This window comes from Tasmannia lanceolata, unplaced genomic scaffold (genome assembly GCF_043159265.1).
Source record: "Tasmannia lanceolata isolate RefF3 unplaced genomic scaffold, GAP_Taslan_0.1 ptg000002l, whole genome shotgun sequence".
NCBI classification, from domain to species: Eukaryota; Viridiplantae; Streptophyta; class Magnoliopsida; order Canellales; family Winteraceae; genus Tasmannia; species Tasmannia lanceolata.
In genome coordinates this window covers 29864499-29882852 of record NW_027518679.1, presented here as the reverse complement: position 1 = coordinate 29882852, position 18354 = coordinate 29864499, and the positions used below count along the sequence as shown (strand labels likewise).

At 38.2% G+C, this 18354-nt stretch overlaps 2 protein-coding genes across 2 annotated transcripts; both read right to left on the bottom strand.

The window, feature by feature from the left end:
- Positions 1 to 1957: 1957 nt before the first annotated feature.
- On the bottom strand, positions 1958 to 4003 carry LOC143859360 (tetrahydroberberine oxidase-like). Its single transcript, XM_077370106.1, has 2 exons — positions 3418 to 4003; positions 1958 to 3193 (listed from the first exon to the last, which is right to left on the bottom strand). Exons 1-2 carry the CDS (start codon positions 3950 to 3952, stop codon positions 2136 to 2138), a joined length of 1593 nt encoding a protein of 530 aa, XP_077226221.1. The 5' UTR covers positions 3953 to 4003; the 3' UTR covers positions 1958 to 2135.
- Positions 4004 to 9300: 5297 nt separating this feature from the next.
- LOC143883877 (tetrahydroberberine oxidase-like) lies at positions 9301 to 17749 on the bottom strand. Its single transcript, XM_077387196.1, has 4 exons — positions 17742 to 17749; positions 11912 to 12441; positions 11200 to 11385; positions 9301 to 10181 (listed from the first exon to the last, which is right to left on the bottom strand). Exons 1-4 carry the CDS (start codon positions 17747 to 17749, stop codon positions 9301 to 9303), a joined length of 1605 nt encoding a protein of 534 aa, XP_077243311.1.
- Between the last annotated feature and the right edge of the window lie 605 nt (positions 17750 to 18354).

The following is an 18354-nucleotide window of genomic DNA, read 5'->3' as shown; positions in this document are numbered from 1 at the left end:
ATTATTTCCATAGGTTGATTCTAACCCTCCAAACTATAGAGGGTTAGGATCATTCAGTACCAAAATTTTCTTCTATTTTCTTTTGCTAATTGAATTCGTGTTTTTAGGGTTTCTCGGTATATTTTTTTTGGGAACTCTTCACTCCACTTTTCCTTGAGCCCTCAAGAAAGGTTTCTTTTCATTCCCCCCCTGTATTTCTAAGGTTTCGGATTCTTTTCTGTTCTTTTTATTTCATTTTTTCTAGGATTTATCAGTTTATGCTTTTGTTTTTTCTAGTGTTCTTTCCTCTTCGGATTTCCTTTTTTTTTAGAGGGAGAAGGAGAGAGAATTGAGACTTGAGATGGCCGATTGAAGTTAGAGGGGCTTGGACTCTGAACCATTAACACCATGTTTGGCAGCATGAAATTTTTTCCCATTCAGTTTTTCCAAAGAGACACTTCTTTTATGAAATGGTACTCAAGAGACACTTATTTGGAAAAATAAGTTTTTCCAAAGAGACACTTCTTTTATGAAATGAGTTTTTCCAACTTTACAAGCTTAAATGAGCTTGAGTGTCCAAACACATGGGTCCCACATTTTTTGCGGTGACCAGAAATCAAGTCCATTGGGTCATCCTAACCCCTCCAAAAGTGGAGGGCAAAAATGGGCAGGTTTGTTGACAAGCAATATCTGTCCATTTTCCCTCCACTTTCGGATGGGTTAGGATGATCCTATGGACCTGATTTTTTATACACACCCTATCTATGCAAAGTCCTTCCAAATGAATGCTTTGGATCACCCCAAAAAATGTGGGACCCATATTTTTGGGCTGTAGCTCATATAAGCTATATGAGCTCAAGCTCACAAACAGCTTTCCCATATATATATATATATATATATATATATATATATATATATATATATATATATATAGAGAGAGAGAGAGAGAGAGAGAGAGAGAGAGAGAGAGAACATTTCCTACACACTTGTGTAGGTAAGTTACCTACACACTAGCTTAAAATACAGTGGGGGCCCACATTGTTTGGGTGATCCAAACAATTCATTTGAATGATCCTCACATAGATAGGGTGTCCACAAAAAATCAGATCCATAGGATCATCCTAACCATTCAAACTATGGAGGCAAAAAATGGACTAACTTGTGAAGGTTTATACACGTCCATTTTACCTCCACAAATCGTAGGGTTGGGATGATCCTATGGATCTGATTTTTTGTGGACACCCTATCTATGTGAGGACCATTCAAATGAATTGTTTGGATCACCCAAACAATGTGGGCCCCCACTGTATTTTAAGCTAGTGTGTAGGTAACTTACCTACACAAGTGTGTAGGAAATGTTCTCTCATATATATATATATATATATAAAGGATTGGGGTCTCATTTTAAACAGAATTCTCTCCTCTTTTTAGTTCAAGTGTAGGCTGGTTGTCTTAAACTTGGGGTGCACCCTTGTTCTTGGCGTAGATATTGTATCCTTGAGACTTTTCTCCATGGTAGCCACCTGCACAAGTAGGGGAATTAAAGTTACAAGAGAGCTTCGGCTTGCTTTGGCTACCTCTCATTTTTCTTACCATCTTTCTATCTTCTTTTGTGTTTCCTACTTTGATTATTTGCATATCCAACATTTGATCATTCTTGATACCAATTTTTACCAACACCACTGCCCATGGAAATTCACAGAATTGATAGATGAGATTCTCAACTGTGTAGAAGGTCACCCTGCTTGCTTTCTGCACATTTGGAGATCGGCAAATGGCGTGGCATACTGCCTTGAGAGCGCCTGTGTTGATAGGCCAAGCTTATTTCCTTCTATTGTATTTTGGCTTTTTCTTAGTTGCTTCTCTTGTAGCTCCGATCACATTGGTCGCAAGCCCATTTTTCTTCTTTTAATGAAGTTATCATCATTAAAAAAAAAAAAAGTTTCCTCCTACAAGCATACATCAGTGTACGGTAACGTAAATAACAATGCCATCTGTTTCAATACACCAATCAAAGATCCAAACACACCCAAAAAAAATAAAAATGCTGAAACTGTTTTTGTTGCTATAGCAATGGAACAACATCTAAATACAAGGCAACATACTTCTATAAACACTAAAACAATAAAAAAGGATACCCTCTTCATCTCTTCCTTCTACGCAAGAAGAGGTGGGATATTCTGTTTATCTCTAAAGAAATTTCCTGGATCAACCTTACCTTTCACAAGTGCCAATCTCTTAAAATTATTAAAGAAATACTTCTCACCCCAAAGCCTACCTCTCCAATAGCTTGCATTGCCCTCTTCATTCATACCCAAGTCAAGATCTTTGTAGTTAAAAAATGCAGCCCTTGGATACTTTGAAACATAAGGTTCCATGAACTCATAGAACCTCCTCATCCAATCTAAATGGCCTTGTGATGCCTCAACCCCTATGTCTTCCCACTCCACCAAGTGTTGTATATTGTACAAATATCCTTCCCTATATGGGTATGGAATTTCAGATTCTAAAATCTCACCCATCCTCCCTCCTAAAGGATCCATGATCAAGGAGGCTTTCTTTTCTTCCAACAATCTATCTGCAATATTTTTCAGCACATTTTCAGGAATCGGTTCTTTCACAAAATCTGATTTAGCCTTGAGGGCACTCTTTCTTCTAGTACTTCTATCTAACAGAACACTTACGGGTGTTCCAATTGGGTATCCTGCAAAATAAATTATAGACTCAATCCAACTTACTTCATTGCAGTCCTTGGCTTCCAAACCCAATTCAGGAAAAATATTTTCCATCAATGGGAGGAGTTCTTCAACAACCCCAAGATACATGGAATTGAATGCAGCATGGATTGTTCTCCCTCCTTTGTTCCCTCCCTTCACAGATCCCATTAGGGTTCTAATGAACAGATTATTAGGGAATTTGTGTGCAATTTGTTGCCACTTGTACATAAGTTTTGTTGCACCTTGATCCAACGTCTTGCTGATGGTGAAAACAGTCACAATTGGAGGAATGGGAACTAATTTTATCTTCCATGAAGCAACAACACCAAAGCTTGCTGCCCCTCCTCCTCTAATGGCCCAAAATAGATCCTCCCCCATGGATTTTCTATCAAGAATCTGGCTATGGACGTCAATAATCCGAGCATCAATAATGTTATCCGCGGCAAGTCCGTATTTTCTCATCAGGGTGCCGAGCCCGCCTCCGCTGAAATGCCCACCTGTTGAAGTATAAATGATTAAATAACACTAACTCAGCTTAAGCTTTTGGACTAACTGGTGTTCCATATGGTATTAGAGCTGGAGTGTCCAAGTATAAATGATTAAATAACACCAAGTCGAATAGCTTAAGCTTTTAGATTAATGGGTTGTTTCACAATAATATTAGAATAACTTAGTAAAAGATAATGATAAGCATAAGAATGATAATCCTAATCTAAATTACCAACGCCGACAGTGGGGCAGAGTCCCGCTGGGAAGCCATAGGAGCTGGTTTTCTCTGCAATATAGTAGTATACTTCGCCGAGTTGGGCCCCACCTTGAACCCATGCAGTGTTATCCTCTGTATTGACTTGGACCGATCGGAGATTGCGAAGATCGACAATGATAAATGGGGAATTGGCAGTGTAAGAGAGGCCTTCGTAGTCGTGGCCCCCGCTTCGGATTTTAATCTGAAGGCCAAGATTCTTGCAACAGATTACTGTTGCTTGGATTTGAGACTCATCTGTGGGTACAATTATAAGGAGAGGCTTAGGAGTTGTGGGGTTTAGGAACCTTGGGTTTCTTATTGAAGATTGAAAGATAGAGTAGAAGGCAGAGTTGTTTTGAGTGTAGATGAGTTGGGTGTTTTGGTTAAAGTGTGGAGAATGGAGTGAAAGGCATATGAGAAAGCTTTCATGGATTTGAAGTGAAGAAGTAGATGAAACTAAGAGTAGGAGGAATGTAAGTAGAATGGGAGTTGCAGAGCTTACAGATCTCATTTTTCTTGTTGTCTGTTGAGATTTTTTTTGGAAATGATTGGCTGGAAAACACCAAATCAACAAGTTATTTTATTATAGAATTGGAACCACCAATCTTGACCACCATAAAAGTGTGCCAAGTGTCCCATAGTAGTAGAAAGTAGAAAAAGAGATAAGGAAAGAGTCAAAAGGAAGTCAACACTTGAAATAAGTGATGGATAGGAATTAAAAACCCAATAATTCTGTAGCACAAAACACATCAAGCACATACATCACACACAACCTCATCCAAAGCACACATATACAAAAAATGAGGAAAAAAATAAAAAAACAAGAACCTGTTTTGGATATCCAAATCTAACCAGCCTTCACACGCACACATCAGATATGTTGAGAAAATCAGCCGGGCAAATCTGATCTGCCATGCACAACTTAACGGAAAATAAAAGTAAACACAAGCAACAAGAAAAACACCGAGATTTTATGTGGTTCCGCCAAGCCTACATCCGCAGGCGAGAACCTGATCTTCCACTGTGAGAAAACAATATACAAGGATTACGATGGAATAAACCCAAAACCCACAACCTGTAACCCTTTCCTTACTTCTCTCACCCAATACCGTACATTGAGAGTAAACCGAGAAGAAAACCTAGAGAAGAACCCAATATAGAGAAAGACGAAGTTTCACAACACCGGAAACTCCTCTTCTCAAATAGTGAAACCAAAGTTTACACTAGCCCAAGATCAACAACAAAAGTAAAAGAAGAACAATGCCCAAAAGAGATGTGCTTCAATATATGAAAGAAGAACACAACATACAAGACAGGAACAAAAAAAGAGAAGAAAGCATCAATAAGAAATCTTCAAGACATACACAAAATATGAGACAAGTTGGCCTTTGCTTCAAATACTAGCTTGCACACAAGAAAGCTTCAATTGAGGTCTACAATGGAGGTCTTAAAAAAAGAGCTTAAATAGAGGTCTTGCTAGTGGAGAATCTCTACAAAATGAAGTAAATGAGAATAGGCTTGGTCAATGGAAAGTTAAGAGAAAATGGCTTATGTAAGTGGTAGTAGGTATGGGAAAGTGAAGTCTTTAATGCTTAGGGAAGTAGTGGATTTGGAGTTCCAAGTAAGGGTTCGAATTTGAAATAGATAGGTAGTGCAAAAAGATAGAGCAAACATGTGTAGCTCACATATGTGCAAACTTGGCAAAATGACCAACATGCCCATGGACACAAAATACAATTTTGTCCTCACTACATCTCTCAAAAGAAAAATAAAATAAAGCTACGCAAGAGATACACTTTAAAAATTTAGCACCCAAGAACCTGAGAAAACACTCAAGAAGAAACCCTTTCTTCTCTCATTCTCTCTCGTCTCTTACCCCTTGAGTTAGCTGAACACACCCCAAGCCTCTTGCCGCTCTCATTCATATGAGAAAAGGGTATTATATACCTTTGGGACTTTTTTCCAAAACCTAAAAACCAATTTTTATATTTTTTGCCTTCCACCGGTATGTGGTGGGGAATGAGGCAACTTTTCCAATAACTTCCACCTTGACTTATTTCCTTGCCAGTTGATGTCGTCACTCTCCGCTGTCGCTGCAAACCGCCATTGGCCTTCTGAAGTACTAGCTACACCCCCTTTCATCATGATTCTTACTTCTCCATATTCGATCAACACGACCGATGCACATATCTAGAAGGCCTAGTTTAGGGTTAAAGAATCTAAAGCATGGACATTTGCACGCATTAATATTCTTATGGCTGGGTTGTTTCGTTCGACATGGGATCTGGATCGTGTGGTTCGCCTCATGATAGTCTTATCAAATCAATCATCCTAGTTACTACACATGTACCATGTGGGATCCAATAATATTGAACATTAAGATTTAATACTAACGGAGGTCATCCGCGAAATGGAAACCCCCTACTATAATGTTGTTGAAGAATTCCTCTCCTGTGTCTTTAAACAGGCATACATTACATGTCTGGTAACCATAGAAAAGCAAAAAGGGAGTCGATTTAAGATGTATGGGAGTCTATTTATCACTCCCCTTAAAAATATTCATAGAATCTTCATCTATTTAGGGCATGTGTTGGCAAGCATGAAAAATGATTTCATGGAATATTCATGGGTCGAATTGTAAAAGAGAAGTTGAGAAGAAGGGAGAGTTCAGAGGTATAAACTTGAGAGCACCATTGGAGAGAGCACAAGAAATCTGTAAAAAATACTGAAAACAAATACAATACTTCAACGTAGGATTTTTTTTTTCTTGATTTTTCAAGAGCTTTTCTTGACTTCCTCGCCCCATCCTCACTGGTCTCTCCCTCTCCACACATTTCCCACAACTGGCTCCACTAGCATTGCATCGGGCTAAAAAATTAGGAAAAATTCTCTATCTAAGGTTGTTTTTGGCAACCATGGAATATATTTTTTTCATGGTTGAGTGTTGAGAGAGGGGTAGGGAGAGTGGGAGAGGGAGAGAATTGAGAGGGCATGAGTGAGGAGATTGGAATTCCAAGGTAATTACATGAGTAGATCCTTGGAATTCATTTTGAAGCAAATCACATGCCGCTTTTGATGTCTTGGCTCCCATTATTCTCATGAATATAGACTCATCCAAACTTGTTGAATGTAGTACGTAGCCTTATGCATCTTTTTTTAATTTCCACTTTTCCTCCATTTCTGTGCGTTAGGCTGCCGCGATTCTTCCTTCTTGATTTTCATGGTCTGTATATCTATTCTCAACTAATTCCCATAAGTCGTAAGAGATAGACAAAGTTTTCATTTTAATACTCAAAGCTGATAATTCTCACATTTTAAAAGGGGAATCAGTTGTTGAGGACTATGGCATGTACCAGGGGCGATGCCAAAAATTTTGCACAAGGGGGGCAAAAATTATAGTAATTTTTTTGGTGAGGGTACCGGAAGGGAGTCCATGGGACCACACACAAAATTAAGCCTTTGCAATCATCTACAATAAAGACCGACTCCCTTTCATTTCAATTACTTTCATGGTGTCGTTCCCTTGAACTTTCTTAGGTGTCTTGGTCCTATGTCAAAAGGATATCTCATCCGTAAGACACGGCTTACAAAAATTCAGTGGTTTAACTTTTCTTGGATTAAAGATAATTGACGATTAATGGATCTACGGGCCAGGATCACCCAATCAATGTGGGTGCAACGGGAATGGGCCATACTCGTGAGCCGATCAGATCGATGGATCCAGTCCCATACTACACATGGTGAGGGGCCAGAAGCTATATGTTAGTTTGGATGTTGGTGGGTCCCGTAAAGATAATCCCAATCTTCTCTCTCGGGCGAAGATGTAGTTAAAGCTTATCTCAATCAATCTCTCACTGTGTTGCAACTAAAAAATTGCCTTAACGGGGTTAAAGCTAACTTATTAAAGAGGAAAATCGTCTAATTAGGGATTCTTTATTGGAACAAAAAAATAGCATATAGATAATTGATATAAGAGGGAAAGCGACAAATTAGGGATTTTTCTTTAACTCTAGTTAAAGAGACAGATTTTATTGCAAGAAAAATGCTAGCTTGGCGAATTTGTAACCATTCAGATCCAGAGTACATTCAAGCGGCTAATTAGCCGCTTGATGCTAGCATTCCTCTAAAAAATAAAGGTATTTTTTTTCCCAAAAATTAAGGGGGACAATGTCCCCCTTCCCTTTCTTGTGCCATCGCCCCTGGCATGTACTAGCCATACTTTCACAACCCGCCATGATACAAAACTTTGTTGTTTTTTTTCTCCTTCAGATTCAACAACCAAAGAAAATACAGCAGAAAACACATGGTCATTGCACTCAATGGATGAAGAAGGAAGAATGGAATACCTTCTATTTCCTTTAGGCTCTGTTCACTTCTTTTCCCTGGTGCTGTTTTCCTTGGAAAACAGCCTTTTTTCCCCTGACAAGGCCTTGACAAGACAGAATTTCCGTGTTCACTTCTTTTCCACGGAAAAATATTATCAGATGTAAAATTTCTTATTTAAAAGCTGAAAATGACGTGGAAATTGACTTTTTCCCTATTACTGGAGATTTTGTTTCCATTAAATATACGGAAAGAGGCTTTCCAGGGAAAACGAAACAGTTTCCCTGGATTCCTTTTCCCTCTGCCATGTCACCTGGAAAGGAAAGGAAAACAAAATCCTTTTGTTGTTTTCCTTTCCTTTCCTTTCCGGGGAAAAGAAGTGAACAGAGCCTTAATGAAGAAATAAAGCAAATCAAAAAACAAAGGAAGAGTAGAACAATTTTGGGAGAAGGCCTCTTTACTCCATGCATTTTACACCCTCACACCAACCTGTTTTACTAGAGGAGATTTACACTTGAGGCAAGTCATGATAGCAGCAAATAACTAAATAATATGAAATAAACTAAAGTCCCATATGAATATAACTTATCAAAACAAGCTAACTTAATCTCTTAACAAAAAACTAGGAGAAATATCTAGGACATGATAAACCACTCGTTTGAATTATTTTCAACTGCTATATCTTTTGCCTTCTATAGCAGTACAAAAGGAAACATCCAGTGAGCAACAAATATCATGGATGCGAAAATTTTGGATGTCTTTTACTGTCACCATAATTGCGGGTTTATAGCTTCCTAATAACAATTACTTCTCAAGTTTCTTCAAAACTAGTTGATATGCATTGAGTTTGATTTTGGAAAATTATAGATGCAATCCATCCCCAATTTTAACATATTTACTGACCTGTGCTGTTGACAGACCGAATCAACGTTGCATGGAAAATCTTATTGGATAGTGTTTAGCACATATATCCTATAAATTGGTACTGTAGAATTAATTTCTTATTAAGAGATAGCGAAACGAGTAAAGAGAACGATTAAAGAGAATGAGATTCCAGATTAAGATTCAAGAGAATGATTAAAGAACTCAACCTTAGGCCGCGTTTGGCAAGCATTCTCTTGATTCTCATTCTGGAATCAACAATCAGAACGCATTTTTTTGAGTGCTTCTAGAGGCAGAATCACGTTTGGCAAACTCACATCCAAGAATCATTTTTTTTAATTTTTTAGCAGAATGATGTTTGGCTGTGACAGAAAACTGATAATTCTGTTTTTTTTTTATTATCAAGTTTTGAGATAAATTTTGTACCCAAAACTTAAAAAATAGACAACTAAAATTAAAAATTCTCTTGATTTTTTCCAAGTTTACCCTTAAGTACATTTTTCAGTGCAACTATAATCACGTAAGAATAGGCAACTACAAACAACTGTTGTTTGTAGGAACAACAACTGTTGTTGCTATCATAATGGAACAACAATTTAAAATAAGGAAACATCTCCTAAAAGTATTAAACAAACAATTGCTGATCTCCTCCTTTTATGCAAGAAGAGGTGGAATATTCTGTTTATCTGTAAAGAAATTTCCTGGGTCAACCTTACCTTTCACAAGTGCCAATCTCCTAAAATTATTAAAGAAATACTTCTCACCCCAAACCCTACCTCTCCAATAGCTTGTATTGCCCTCTCCATTCACACCCAAGTCAAGATCCTTGTAGTTAAAAAATGCAGCCCTTGGATACTTTGAAACATAAGGTTCCATGAACTTATAGAACCTCCTCATCCAATCTATATGCTTTTGTGATACCTCAACCCCTCTCTCTTCCCACTCCACCATGTGTTGAATATTGTACAAATATCCTTCCCTATATGGGTATGGAATTTCAGATTGTGAAATCTCACCCATTCTCCCTCCCAAAGGATCCAATATCAAGTAGGCATTCTTTTCTTCCAACAATCTATCAGCAATCTTTTTTAGTACTTTTTCAGGAATGGGTTCTTTTAAAAAGTCAGATTTAGCCTTGAAGGCATTCCTTTTTCCAGTACTTCTATTTAGCAGAACATTTAAAGGTGTTCCAAGTGGGTATCCTGCAAAATAAATTATAGACTCAATCCAACTCACTTCATGGCAGTCCTTGGCTTCCAAACCCAATTCAGGAAAAATATTTTCCATCCATGGGAGGAGTTCTTCAACAACCCCAAGATACATGGAATTGAATGCAGCATGGATTGTTCTCCCTCCTTTGTTCCCTCCCTTCACAGATTCCATTAGGGTTCTAATGAACAGATTATTAGGGAATTTGTGTGCAATTTGTTGCCACTTGTACATAAGTTTTGTTGCACCTTGATCCAAGGTCTTGTTGATGGTGAAAACAGTCACAATTGGAGGAATAAGAACTAACTTAATCTTCCATGAAACAACTGTTGGAAATTTGTTGAGGGTACTGTTGATGATAGAAAACAGAAACTTGTTGCTTCAAGGCGTGATATCACTTTCCTTAAGACAAGATTCGCCCCCACTAGTAGTGTGCAAAGGGGATCCGCGAATTGCCTCCAAGATACAATGAAGCCTAGTAGGGAAGCCCTACTAATGTTTGATGACGCGTAGCACTAGCGGAATCAAACCCGAAATGCCCTTCCGAAATTTCAAGCCTTAGAGAAATCTCTAGATTCTGTTTCTGCAGAAAAACAGTATCTAGAACAGTAAACAAAAGAAAAACAGTATGTAGAAATACTTGGGGATTTTTGTAGGAGTGTAGAAGAGAGTGTAAAATCAGTCAGAATTGCCAATTCGATTTCTATCTTAAATGACTGAAGTTTGCACATTTTATAGACCATCTGGTGTCTTTTCAGTGTGAAAAACACCTCTACAGGGCACCTTTCCAGAATGTTTGAAATCTGACCGTTAGATCGCACCCATTGATATTGAACGGTCCTGATCAATCCTAGATGTGACTGTTGGCTTGAGTAAAACCTCTCTCCAACCCAGTCATCGTTAGATCAACCATCTATGGTGTGGATCGCACCCCCTTGGCATATGACCGTTGGGGAAAGGGACGTTGCGTACGTGCGAAGTGCAAAGTGCGCCTAAAAAAGCGCCAATAAAGCGCCACTATGCGCCCTATAGCCCATTGCCCACGCCGCGCGCGCGCGTGCGCGTGCGCGTGTGCGAACGGTGCGTTGCACCGTCCCGCGGGTCCAACCATGGGTTCAACCCAATGTGCAATCAACAAGAGTTAGAAAAGGTAGTGCTTTATAAGCCCTTCTCTTTCTTTTCTCTCATCCGATGTGGAACTATCTTTTCAACTACACTTCTACATCATTTTGTAAAAGCAAATATTTCCAAGAAAACATTTTCTTTTTCCCAAACGCTTTTGATAAAACATTTTCCAAAACACTAAAACATGTAATATACATGATTTTGAAAATGCAAAATCACTAACAACAACAACACCAAAACTTGCTGCTCCCCCACCTCTAATGGCCCAAAATAGATCTTCCCCCATGGATTTTCTATCAAGAATCCTGCCATGGACGTCTATAAGGTGAGCATCAATAATGTTATCCGCGGCAAGTCCGTATTTTCTCATCAGGGTGCCGAGCCCGCCTCCGCTGAAATGCCCACCTGTTGAAGTATAAATGATTAAATAACACCGACTCTAACAGCTTAAGCTTTTAGAGTAATTGCTTGTTTCTCATGGTATCAGAGCTACTGTGTGAAGTGGGTCCTGGGTTCAAATAACTCATTGATATTAAAAATCCACATGTACCCCCTCTCCCCCAACAAAAAGAAATGATGGGTCACATGTGAAGGAAGGGGATGTTGAAGTATAAATGATTAAATAACACAAACTCTAACAGCTTAAGCTTTTGGAGTAATTGGTTGTTTCACGTGCTCTGATACGTACCATGTAAAATTATATGAGGTATGATCAACTTAAGGGCTCCCTTACATGATTAAATACCATGTAAATCACCATTGTGCATTTAATACTCTTTGACTTGCGGCCATTATAAATGCACATTGGTGACGTGAAGCCAATGGGGGAGCCCTTTCAGCCCATATTCTCAGTAATAATAATAAGTACTCATAGATAAACATGGCAAAAGATAAGAATAAGCATAAGAATGATAATCCTAATTTAAATTACCAACGCCGACAGTGGGGCAGAGTCCAGCTGGAAAGCCATGGGAGCTGGTTTTCTCTGCAATATAGTAGTATACTTCGCCCAGTTGGGCCCCACCCTGAACCCATGCAGTGTTATCCTCTGTATTGACTTGGACCGATCGGAGATTGCGAAGATCGACAATGATAAATGGGGAATTGGCAGTGTAAGAGAGGCCTTCGTAGTCGTGGCCCCCGCTTCGGATTTTAATCTGAAGGCCAAGATTCTTGCAACAGATTACTGATGCTTGGATTTGAGACTCATCTGTGGGTACAATTATAAGGAGAGGCTTAGGAGTTGTGGGGTTTAAAAACCTTGGGTTTCTTATTGAAGATTGTAGGATAGAGTAGAATGAAGAGTTGTTTTGAGTGTAAATGATATGTGTGTCTTGGTTATAGTCTGGAGAATGGAGTAAAAGGCATTTGAGAAAGCTTTCATGAATTGGAAGTGAATAAGTAGATGAAACTAAGACTAGGAGGAATGTAAGTAGAATGGGAGTTGCAGAGCTTACTGATCTCATTTTTCTTGTTGTCTGTTGAGATTTTTTTTTTGAAATGATTGGTTGGAAAACACCCAAATCAACAAGTTATTTTATTATAGAGTTGGAACCACCAATCTTGAGCACCAAAGAAGTGTGCCAAGTGTCCCATAGTAGTAGAAACTAGAAAAACAGAGATAAGGAAAGAGTCAAAAGGAAGTCAACACTTGATATAAGTGGTGGATACGAATTAAAAACCCAATAATTCTGGGAGTCAATTGATATCTGCACTCCTTTCTTTCAGTATTGATTACTTTATTTAGTTTACACTTGATTGAAATGAATTAAAAACCGAATCATTCTTCTTATTTTGAATTCATTGGAGAGTGTAATGGCTATCTTGGCCACACCCACTAATACTTACAGTAGCTAATAAAAATGTGGTTAATAAAGTTGAGAGTGTCGTTATCAAAGTTTGTAGTGCCATTATTGAAATAGAGATTGTGGTATAATTTCTTTTCTTGTATTGGCAGTCTTGTGTTTTGTCCTTAGGAGGGATACTAGTAGGAGCTGTTGATGTTGGAAGTATCAGGGGTTAATGTTTTTGGCCCAAATTCCCACTAAAAATCTACAATATAGAAAGGGAATTTAGCGTCGCAAAAGGAATTTCGCGGCTCGTCAGTCGCATGTCAAACCAACCACCTCATGAATAGAGACAAAAGCTGTTGTCTTCATTCATGAGTTGGCTCGTCTGACATGCGACATGCGACAGACGAGCAACGAAATTTCTTTTGCAATGGTTCCCAACAAATCCCTTATAGGAAAGGGTTTCATTGAAATAAAAACATATTATAACATCATTTACATGTATGTTATGTTTTCTAGTGGTCTCATATTTCTTCAAAAAGGAAACCAAAATATGGATACAAATAGTTTATAATTGGCCCAAAAAACTAGCAATTGAACGAAACCACTCAAAATGCTACCCTCACGGCACAACCTCGGTTCACGGATTCATTAGTACTTCCCCAGAACTCTCCTCTTCCTCCGAACTCAACTAATCTACAGTCATCATACCATGAGTTAGCTCATAGCTCAGTAACTAAACACGCATTATAAGCTCATGCATTAGGTCAATGAATCACAATATGACACGATTTCTCCCAAAGAGTTATAATGGAGCACATAACACATCAAACACATACATTACACACAACCTCATCCAAAGCACACATATACAAAAAATGAGGAAAAAATAAAAAAAACAAGAACCTGTTTTGGATTTCCAAATCTAACCAGAAACTCTTCCATTATTATCAGATTAAAAACCAGAGAGATCATGGAGAATCCAAACCATCCATAGGATGAAATACCAATGATAAACAATTTTAGGGATCTGCTAGGGACTTACGCAGAAAGGCATTTCGTGGCTGGCTGTGCATGAGAGATCAGCCACACAAACTCACTTTTCAGCAGATTTTGTCTTATTCGTTGTAATGACAGATTATATGACTTGTGCATGAAGTCCAGTATTTTGAAAAACGTAGAGTGGGGCCCAATTCAAAGGATGATCCAAACCGGTCATTTTTTAGTTCACATTGTAAATAGGTTGTACCTTATTGATCATTTCTATAGGATGATCCTAACCCTTCGATCTATAGAGGGACTGTACATTTGAAGAAACCAACCTCTATAGATGTGAGGGTTTGGATCATCCTATGAAGTGGGATCGCGGACAATGTAAAAAGGCTGTACCCTGTTGATCATTTCCATAGGATGATCCTAACCCTCCGATCTATGGAGGGACTACACATTATAGAAACCTCTATAGATCTAAGGGTTTGGATCATTCTATGAAGTGGGCCCAAGGTACAACCTTTAAAAAAAAAAAAAATTGGCCTTCACACACACACATCAGATATGTTGAGAAAATCAGCCGGGCAGGCAAATCTGATCTGCCATGCACAACTAAACGAAAAAATAAAAGTAAACACAAGCAACAAGAAAAACACCGAGATTTTACGTGGTTCCGCCAAGCCTACATCCGCAGGCGAGAACATGATCTCCCACTGTGAGAAAACAATATACAAGGATTACAATGGAATAAACCCAAAACCCACAACCTGTAACCCTTTCCTTGCTTCTCTCACCCAATACAGTACATCAAGAGTAAACCGAGTAGAAAACCTGGAGAAGAACCCAATATAGAGAAAGACGAAGTTTCACAACACCAGAAAACCCTCTTCTCAAATAGTGAAACCAAAGTTTACACTAGCACAACATCAACGACCAAAGTAAAAGAAGAACAATGCCCAAAAGAGATGTGCTTCAATATATAAAAGAAGAACACAACATACATGACAGGAACAAAAAGAGAGAATAAAGCTTCAATAAGAAATCTTCAAGACATAGACAAAATATGGGACAAGTTGGCCTTTGCTTCAAATACTAGCTTGCACACAAGAAAGCTTCAATGGAGGTCTTCAAAAAAGAGCTTCAATAGAGGTCTTGCTAGTGGAGAATCTCTACAAAATGAAGTAAATGAGAATATGCTTGGTCAATGGAGAGTTAAGAGAAAATGGCTTAGGTAAGTGGTAGTAGGTATGGGAAAGTGGAGTCTTTAATGCTTAGGGAAGTAGTGGGTTTGGAGTTCCAAGTAAGGGTTTGAATTTGAAATAGATGGGTAGTGGAAAAAGATGGAGCAAACATGTGTAGCTCACACATGTGCAAACTAGGCAAAATGACCAACATGCCCATGGACACAAAATACAATTTTGTCCTCACTACATCTCTCAAAAGGAAAATAAAATAAAGCTACCCAAAAGATACACTTTAAAAATTTAACACCCAAGAACCTGAGAAAACACTCAAGAAGAAACCCTTTCTTCTCTCTTTCTCATTCTCTCTCTTCCTCCTTCTCTCTTTCTCATGTCTCCTCTCTCCTCTCTTACCCCTTGAGGTAGCCGAACACACCCCAAGCCTCTTGTCGCTCTCATTTGTATGAGAAAAGGGTATTATATACCTTAGGGATTTTTTTCCAAAACCTAAAAACTAATATTTCTATTTTTTGCCTTCCACCGGTTTGTGGTGGGGAAAATAGGCAACTTTTCCAATAACCTCCACCTTGACTTTTTTCCCTGCCAGTTGATGTTGTCACCTGTCCGCCGTCGCCGCAAACTGCCATTGGCCTTCTAAAGTACCAGCTACACACCCTTTCATCATGATTTTTACTTCTCCATATTCGATCAACACGACCAATGCACATATCTAGAAGGCCTAGTTTAGGGTTAAAGAATCTAAAGCATGGACATTTGCACGCATTAATATTCTTATGGCTGGGTTGTTTCGCTCGACATGGGATCAGGATCGTGTGGTTCGCCTCATGATAGTCTTATCAAATCAATCATCCTACACATGTACCATGTGGGATCCAATAATATTGAACATTAAGATTTAATACTAACGGAGGTCATCCGTGAAATGGAAACCCCCCACTATAATGTTGTTGAAGAATTCCTCTCCTGTGTCTTTAAACAGGCATATATTACATGTCTGGTAACCATAAAAAAGCAAAAAGGGAGTCGATTTAAGATGTATGGGAGTCTATTTATCACTCCCCTTAAAAATATTCATAGAATCTTCATCTATTTAGGGCATGTGTTGGCAAGCATGAAAAATGATTTCATGGAATATTCATGGGCCGAATTGTAAAAGAGAAGTTGAGAAGAAGCGAGAGTTCAGAGGTATAAACTTGAGAGCACCATTGGAGAGAGCACAAGAAATCTCTAAAAAATACTGAAAACAAATACAATACTTCAACGTAGGATTTTTTTTTTTCTTGATTTTTCTAGAGCTTTCTCGATGTCCTCGCCCCATCCTCACTGGTTTCTCCCTTTCCACACATTTCTCACGACTGGCTCCACTAGCATTCCATCGGGCTAAAAAATTAGGAAAAATTCTCTATCTAAGGTTGTTTTTGGCAACCATGGAATTTTTTTTTCATGGTTGAGTGTTGAGAGAGGGGTAGGGAGAGTGGGAGAGGGAGAGATTTGAGAAGGCATGAGTGAGGAGATTGCAATTCCAAGGTAATTACATGAGTAGATCCTTGGAATTCATTTTGAAGCAAATCACATGCCGCTTTTGATGTCTTGGCTCCCATTATTCTCATGAATATAGACTTATCCAAACTTGTTGAATGTAGTACTTAGCCTTATGCATCTTTTTTTAATTTCCAGTTTTCCTCCATTTCTGTGTGTTAGGCTGCCGCGATTCTTCCTACTTGATTTTCATGATCTGTATATCTATTCTCAACTAATTCCCATAAGTCGTAAGAGATAGACAAAGTTTTCATTTTAATACTCAAAGCTGATAATTCTCACATTTAAAAAGGGGAATCAGTTGTTGAGGACTATGGCATGTACTTGCCATACTTTCACAACCCGCCTTGTTTTTTTTCTCCTACAGATTCAACAACCAAAGAAAATACAGCAGAAAATGCATGGTCATTGCACGCAATGGATGAAGAAGGAAGAATGGAATACCTTCTATTTCCTTTAATGAAGAAATAAAGCAAAGCAAAAAACAAAGGAAGAGCAAAACAATTTTGGGAGAAGGCCTCTTTACTCCATGCATTTTACACCCTCACACCAACCTGTTTTACTAGAGGAGATTTACACTTGAGGCAAGTCAAGATAGCAGCAAATAACTAAATAATATGAAATAAACTAAGTCCCATATGAATATAACTTATCAAAACAAGCTAACTTAATCTCTTAACAAAAAACTAGGAGAAATATCTAGGACATGATAAACCATTCGTTTGAATTATATCTTTTGCCTTCTATAGCAGTACAAAAGGAAACATCCAGTGAGCAACAAATATCATGGATGCAAAAATTTTGGATGTCTTTTACTATCACCATAATTGCGGGTTTATAGCTTCCTAATAACAATTACTTATCTTTTATAATCTCATGTTTCTTCAAAACTAGTTGATATGTATTGAGTTTGATTTTGGAAAATTATAGATGCAATCCATCCCCAATTTTAACATATTTACTGACCTGTGCTGTTGACAGACCGAATCAACGTTGCATGGAAAATCTTATTGGATAGTGTTTAGCACATATCTACTACAATAAGCTGGGATGAAAAGAGGAGAGTTTTTTTCATTTTTTTGAAAATTACATGAGAATTACACGTCACATTTTTTGACTTTTTTGAACAAACGCACCCAACTCATATAATTTCGATCTTACCCCCTCATTACATAAATACCTCTTATGCCCTTGAAATTAGAGAATATTTTGATTTTCTGCAAAATTCTATCAATTTAACACGTCCATGTACGTGTCTTATGTCAGAGATTTTTTGGCTTTTTTCGGTAATTGTCATATGTTTCTACATTTTCTTCGTATTTTTTTCGTAATTTTAAAACTTTCTAACCATTTCTAGGTAATTTTTCATTTAAAACTTTATAACTTTAGCTTATTTACTTTTTTGTGTAATGATTACTTTTTTTTGGTTTGCTAGCAACATTTGCCATGCGCATCTTTGCACCGAGAAAACCCTACCTTCCCATTTTCCTCTTTTTGGATTTTTCTCTTTTTTTGGATTTCAATGTGGTCTTCTGAGCTTTCAGTCCATCTCTGGTTTTTCTCGTCGTGGATTTCTTGGGAGGTGCTGCCATTGGAGGATCTGCTGAAGAAAAAGGGCGGAGGAGAAAACCCTACCTCCCCATTTTCCTCTTTTTGGATTTTTCCTCCTTTTGGATTTCAATGTGGTCTTCTGAGCTTTCAGTCCATCTCTGGTTTTTCTCGTTGTGGATTTCTTGGGAGGTGCTGCCATTGGAGGATCTGCTGCTGTTTTCTAACTCTGCAGAAATCAAAAATTTCTGTTCTGGTATTTGTGAAATCTAAAACCTTTGCTTTTCCACTTCAGTAGAGAGCGG

Bases quoted from the DNA above. Each gene is read 5' to 3' on its own strand.
- LOC143859360 (XM_077370106.1), bottom strand. From the start codon at position 3,952: ATGAGATCTGTAAGCTCTGCAACTCCCATTCTACTTACATTCCTCCTA. The intron at 3,194-3,417 runs GTAATTTAGATT...ATACTTCAACAG, and splicing joins CTGCCCCACTGTCGGCGTTG to GTGGGCATTTCAGCGGAGGC.
- LOC143883877 (XM_077387196.1), bottom strand. The intron at 11,386-11,911 runs GTAATTTAAATT...ATACTTCAACAG, and splicing joins CTGCCCCACTGTCGGCGTTG to GTGGGCATTTCAGCGGAGGC. The intron at 10,182-11,199 runs GTGATTTTGCAT...AATTTCCAACAG, and splicing joins TTTTGGTGTTGTTGTTGTTA to TTGTTTCATGGAAGATTAAG.